At 28.7% G+C, this 6273-nt stretch overlaps 1 protein-coding gene across 1 annotated transcript; it reads left to right on the top strand.

Moving 5' to 3' along the window:
* The first annotated feature begins 1841 nt into the window (after positions 1 to 1841).
* On the top strand, positions 1842 to 5724 carry LOC137826512 (WAT1-related protein At4g08290). The gene is made up of 6 exons (XM_068632496.2): positions 1842 to 2431; positions 2530 to 2592; positions 2936 to 3299; positions 3453 to 3611; positions 4301 to 4452; positions 5366 to 5724. The coding sequence occupies exons 1-6, from the start codon at positions 2223 to 2225 to the stop codon at positions 5523 to 5525; spliced, it is 1107 nt and encodes a 368-aa protein (XP_068488597.1). The 5' UTR covers positions 1842 to 2222; the 3' UTR covers positions 5526 to 5724.
* Positions 5725 to 6273: the final 549 nt, after the last annotated feature.

Below are 6273 nucleotides of genomic sequence, written 5' to 3'. Positions count from 1 at the left end.
CTTGAATCAATAGCTTTAATTTTGAATTTTGCCAGTTTGTGCACTAAATATTTTTCAAATAACTTGAGGGTTACTCATGTAGAAGGACAAACAGTGTTAGGAACTTTCACGAGCTAACTTTTACCTAAATATTAGTTCTTTTATTACTTTATTTTTCGTTTTTCGTAAATTTTACGTATTAATTAACTAATCACTATAAAAAAATTCATTAAATAAAAATCAATGTTAAAAACAAAAAATAATTAATTACTATATTTACTATATTGGATAAATTAGATATTATTGTAGAAACTTGCTGATAAAAAAAATTGTAGAAACTAAAAATATTATTGATATTTAAATTAGTTTATATTATTGATAAATAGTTTGTAAATTGGTAATTTGCTTTCAAGATTTTAGTTACCAACTTTAGAATCCAAATAATTGGTAACTAAAATCTTGGTAACTAAAATCTTGGTAACTAATTAAATACATAATTTGGAACTATTTATTAATAATAAAAATCAATTTAGATACCAATATTTTTTTTTTAATTTCTAAAGTAATATTTAATTTAATTAATATAGTAACCAATTATTTCTATCTTTTGATTTTTATTAATTATTTTTTTTAGTGAAGGTAACTTATACTTTCTGTTTGTTGTTCATAGCCTTGAACTTAACCTTGTTGTATAAGCTATTATTGATAAAATACTGGTTTAGATTTATCTTTTTTAATAGTTTATGATTTTTGTGTTGACTAAAGAGGTGTGGAAGACCGAGAGTTTTCTTTTTACAGTTATGCTTGAGTGTTACTAGAGACCTCGGGGATGATGGAATGTGAAATTACAAAATAAGAAACAAGATTTTGATAACAAATAAGTGGTAGAATTGTAGGTAAGACTCTAAACTGTATGGCCCTTTAAATATTTTAGAATAGTTTTGATGACCTTTGGAATTCTGGCTTAAGCAAAACAACATTGGTTTAATTCTATCTTTTGAAAACCAGCTTTAGCAATTTGTGCAAGTTTGTGCATGCATATTTTTCTTGGAAATGCTACAGTTTAACACAGATCTTTGCTGGAAGGATGATATCACTACAAGAAAATTATGAAATAGAAACCAATTTTTAGAAACTAAAATAATTAGTTGCAATAGTAACTAAATTAGAGACCATTTTAGAAACTAAAAAAAAGTTTCTAAATTAGTTTCTATTATTGTTAAATAGTTTCTAAATTGGTATATAATTAGCAACAAAGGATTTTGCTACCAAATTTAGAAAGTAAATAATTGGTAGTTAAAATCTTGATTTTTAGTTTTTAAAATGGTCGCTAATTTAGTTACTATTGTAACTAATTATTTTAGTCTTTAAAAATTGGTTTATATTTCATGATTTTCTTTTAGTTTATTGTCTTGGTGTTAGTGGGAAGAAATTTGTACTAGGGGTATTATTGAGCAGAGGATGTTTGTAATTAAGCAAAGGTGCACACGGTAATAGTAGTTTTCATTAGTTGGTCAATATTGAAGTCAATTTTATGGATTTATTTGCATATTCTAATTTTATGTATATGGGTATGGCTTGATGTATCATTCTGCCATGGTTATAAAAATTGTGTAATAAGGAGAAAATTATGTTAGTTTTTTTGGAATCTTTAAACTCAGATGGTAGAACTATCTCTTATATGAATGAAAAGTAGGTCTGTTTTAATGGTTTTTATATAAAAGTTGAAACACTAAAGTGTTTCTTTAATTCATTTAATTTTAATTCTTTGTTGGAAAAAAAATATGCTAGTTGTTATGATGAGAGAAACATGACAAATCGAAAACGTTAATATATGTTTGATGAGAGAGTGGTTAAATGGTAGTAATAACAGAAGCGAAAACAAAAACTGTGGGTGATGTAAAACTACAGTGTTGGTGAAGTGTGTTCTGACTCATTATAATTGATCAAGTTGGTGATGAAGCAAGCGAGTCTAAGGGTATACTCTCCACTAAATAATAGAGCTTTTTCCTTTTAGTTGGTGGGTGGAACTTTACGTGAGAAATTGGATGGGGTGATCTAAACTAAAGGAAAACTTTAAACAGTGGTTTACGACACTTATCTACATGCTATGCGTAGTGGGTTTCAATTGTTTTGTCTTAATCATTTAGTCGTGGTGTTATATAAGGAGCACCATTTCATGCACATAATAGCAACTAACCCTGCCAACCCTTTTTAACAAATTTAGCAACGTTTCTGAAACCATGGAAGACATCTCTGTATCCAAAGTTGGCAACATGGTTAATAAGGCCAAGCCATATGTGTTAACTGTGGGCTTGCAATTTGGAATGGCAGGGACATACCTCTTCACCATGGCAAGTCTCAACCATGGAATGAGTCGTTTCGTCTTCATTGTGTATCGCAATGCCATTGCTGCATTGGCTCTTGCTCCCTTTGCCTTGATATTTGAAAGGTGCTACTTTCTACTCTCTTCATTTTTATGTTCTTCAATGTCTTCTAAATGTGGAGTTACCTAGTTTAACTAACAATTTCATTATTGTATTTTTTCAGGAAAGTTAGGCCAAAGATGACATGGACTGTCTTCGCACAGATACTAGTACTCGGCTTTCTTGAGTAATTACCCTAAACTTTTCTTCTGTTAGTGTACTCATAACATGCAACATGTTGGACAAAACATGGGTTTTTATTATGTTGTTGTTGTGTATTTTTATTTGATATGTATTGAATTGAAACAAATAAAAGGAAAACTATTTTGAAACTGGATAAGTTATTTTTGTCATGTATAATTTTATTTTGTACCTATTTGCTTAATTGACATCACCACCTCAACTTCAGGTAACACTCATAACTCATTTTTCTGAAAAATATAATAATAATGATTGATATTGAGTATATTAAGAGCAGTTGAAGGTTTTTGTGCATGATGATAACTTGTTCCATATGTTTTATGTTGTAGGCCAGTGGTTGACCAAGGTTTCACTTTCTTGGGGATGCAATACACTTCTGCTTCCTTTGCATCCGCGGTTATGAATGCCGTACCCTCTGTAACCTTTGTTCTTGCACTAATTCTGAGATTAGAGCGGGTAAAAATGAATGAACTACGTAGTCAAGCGAAAGTGGTAGGAACCATGGTCACATTTGCTGGGGCTTTGTTAATGACACTATACAAAGGCCCTCAATTTGACCTATTTCATCACTCAAACACAACTCACCAACAACCTGGAACCCACTCCTCTCAGAATAATCACTCACACTGGGTCTCAGGAACTCTCTTCATTTGCCTCGGTTGCTTTGCTTGGTCTTCCTTCTACATATTGCAGGTAAAACTTCATCAACACTAAATAATATGGATACAACGTAAACAAACTCTTATTCATCTAATCATAAACTATTATGCATTGCTTTTTATATAATGTGTTAATAATGTGAATATTTATGTTTTGCTCTAATGAAAAGAAAATGTAATTGTGCAGTCCATAACGGTGAAAAGGTACCCTGCGGAACTGTCACTGGCATCGTTGATATGCTTGTCAGGTGCATTGCAAAGCGCTGTGGTTGCTCTGATTGCAGATCACAACCCTCGTGCATGGGCTATCGGTTTCGACTACACCCTCTATGGCCCTCTATACACTGTTAGTTCACCATTTCTATTTTTCTTTAATTTTTCACATCAACTTTATATATTACACTAAAAAAAATCATCAAATAGAAATCAATTTTCAGAGACTAAAATAAAAATTGGATTCTAAATTAGTTTTTATTATTGGTAAATAGTTTCTAAATTGATATCTAATTAGCAACAAAGTTTTAACTACCAATTATTTAATTTCTAAATTTGGTAGAAAAACTTTGATTGCTAATTAGATAACAATTTAGAAACCATTTAACAATAATAAAAACTAATTTAGAAACCAAAAATTTATTTAGTTCCTAAAATAGTCTCTACTTTAGTCATTATATTTAACCCACTTTTAAAGTACTGTTATTCTAAAACCAACTTTTTTCTTACAATATGTTATTAGGTATTGGACTTGTTGAAATTCTGCCATTTTTAATTTAATGACCATTTTAATAAAGATTTTTAAGAAATAATTGTTTTACACAGTTTTAAATGTAATTGAGACCCTTTTTCTTTTGTTCTTTTTTGTTTGAAAGGTTGCATTTACAGGTAACCACGTAAAGTATTCTTTATAAAAGAAACTAGTCATACATCCTGATAAACACGTTTCCAATATTAATAAATTATTATTATTTCAAAATAATATTAATAAATATATAGGTACATGTCATAACAATTATTTTATTATTATAAAAATTGCAGGGAATAATGAGTTCAGGAATAGCATATTATATACAAGGGTTGGTAATGCAAAGTAGAGGTCCAGTATTTGTGACATCCTTCAATCCTCTTTGCATGATCATTGTTACTGCTTTGGGCTCCCTTCTTCTTGGAGAACACCTCTACCTGGGAAGGTATCTTCTATTTTTTGCTTTGGCCCTGGCTCATACTTTTCTTTTGTTCCATGTATTTCTTTAATCCAATTTTATTAGATACTGCATTTCAACAAACCACTTTCAATGTTTATTTACCCAAAAAATAATTATTTTTTACAACATCCTCCAAAAGCTTAACCGTACCCACATCAATTCAAGTGTTTTATCCTTTCACTCAAATTTTGTGTCTCCATTTTTCTGTTTCTCTTTTTTCACAAAGTAATTGTCCCCTTCAGAAAAAAAAAAAAGATTAAGTAATGGTCAATGGTACTTCTATAATAGAACTCTATCATCTTTCTATCTCATTTTTTATCCACTGCGGAAGGTTATCAACAATAATATATATATATATATATATATATATATATATATATATACTTGTGTTATTTTTTTTATTTTGCATGAAAATGTTTTCCAAGAAAAACATTTTAATTATAATTTTTTAATAAAAAAAATAATACTAAATCATGTGGTCTTATATAATGAAAAATAAATTATAATGTTTACACATTTCTATATATGAATTTATGTAAAGTTAAATACGTTTTTAGTTTATGTAAGATGAGAAAGTTTTAATTTTGATATATATAAAATTTGATATTATTGTTTTTGATCTTTAAAAATATATGAATTTTAGTTTTAATTATTGCAAATTATTTTTTCGTTTTTCATCCTTCCAAAATTTTAAATATTAGTCCTAACATCAGTTTTACTTATTCACATTATATTAGAAGTTTTTTTTTTTAACAAACAAACAGCGTCACATAATATAAAAGATAAGATAATTACTTTTAATTCTAAAGAGGCTAAGAAGAATTATAAAGAGTGAAATAAACATTTATATTGGCCAAAAACATATTTAATTGATTAATTTTGTGAACATTGATTTCAGCATCATTGGAGGCATCATAATCGCAGTGGGTCTTTACTCTGTGGTGTGGGGTAAAGGCAAGGATTATGGTGACACGTCATCATCAGTAGGAAGAACAGCAGCAAGAACAAAAGAAACAGAAACAATGCAGCTCCCAGTTACCTCACCAAATAACAAATGACAGAGAAGCTAGTTCCATGGTTCGACTTATGTTGGCAGAAGTGAACAGTGATTGAGTAATATGCAAGTCATATAGTGATTTGTGGTGCTTGTGTGGGCACTATATTTAGCCATGTTAAGTTGAAAGAAACACCACTTTCTTTAAGTTTCATATACTAATTGTTACAAATGTTTTGCTATCACCAAAAGTTTCAATTCTACTTTCTTCTTTTTTCTCTATTTCGATAAACGAGTTTTTTTTAACTGTGTTAAATTAAGTTAACTTGTAAAAGTTTTCCCATATCAAGATTTAATTGAATTATTCATGAATTTTTATTATTTTGGACATAAAAAGGTGAAATAAAGAAAAAGTGCTTGAATTTTTTTATAGGATTAAAAATTGTTATCTATATAATTTGATAGTAATTAAGATATTTTAGGAAATTAAGATTAAATAAAAAAATTAAGGACCAGAATTAAAGTTTGAGAAACTACTTAAAATTGTGAATTTTGTAAAATATTGAGAGTAAAATTGGAATAAATGTATTTTACTCAAAAGATGATTTTTAATTTGTAAATGAATCAATTGTCTTAAAAGTCTTTACCAATAATTTTATGCAATGATATGTGGTTGTAGCATGTCTTAAGGAGAAAGTTAGATTTGTGGGTCTCCTTTGTGGCATTTTGCTACGTAAAACATTTATCCATAATTACGAAAATTAAATCTTATTTCTTTTTTCCCAACTAGTTCTGATCTGATCCATTGTAAA

Source organism: Phaseolus vulgaris, chromosome 8 (assembly GCF_051622355.1).
Source record: "Phaseolus vulgaris cultivar YP4 chromosome 8, ASM5162235v1, whole genome shotgun sequence".
Lineage (NCBI taxonomy): Eukaryota > Viridiplantae > Streptophyta > Magnoliopsida > Fabales > Fabaceae > Phaseolus > Phaseolus vulgaris.
The sequence above is the reverse complement of the archived record's forward strand: the minus strand, read 5'-3'. Positions and strand labels throughout refer to the sequence as shown.

What these genes read in the sequence shown, in the direction of transcription:
- LOC137826512 (XM_068632496.2), top strand. Translation starts at nt 2,223, where the DNA reads ATGGAAGACATCTCTGTATCCAAAGTTGGCAACATGGTTAATAAGGCC. An exon ending in CTAGTACTCGGCTTTCTTGA is followed by an intron (nt 2,593 to 2,935) that starts GTAATTACCCTA and finishes TTTATGTTGTAG; the next exon opens with GCCAGTGGTTGACCAAGGTT. An exon ending in CTTCCTTCTACATATTGCAG is followed by an intron (nt 3,300 to 3,452) that starts GTAAAACTTCAT and finishes GTAATTGTGCAG; the next exon opens with TCCATAACGGTGAAAAGGTA.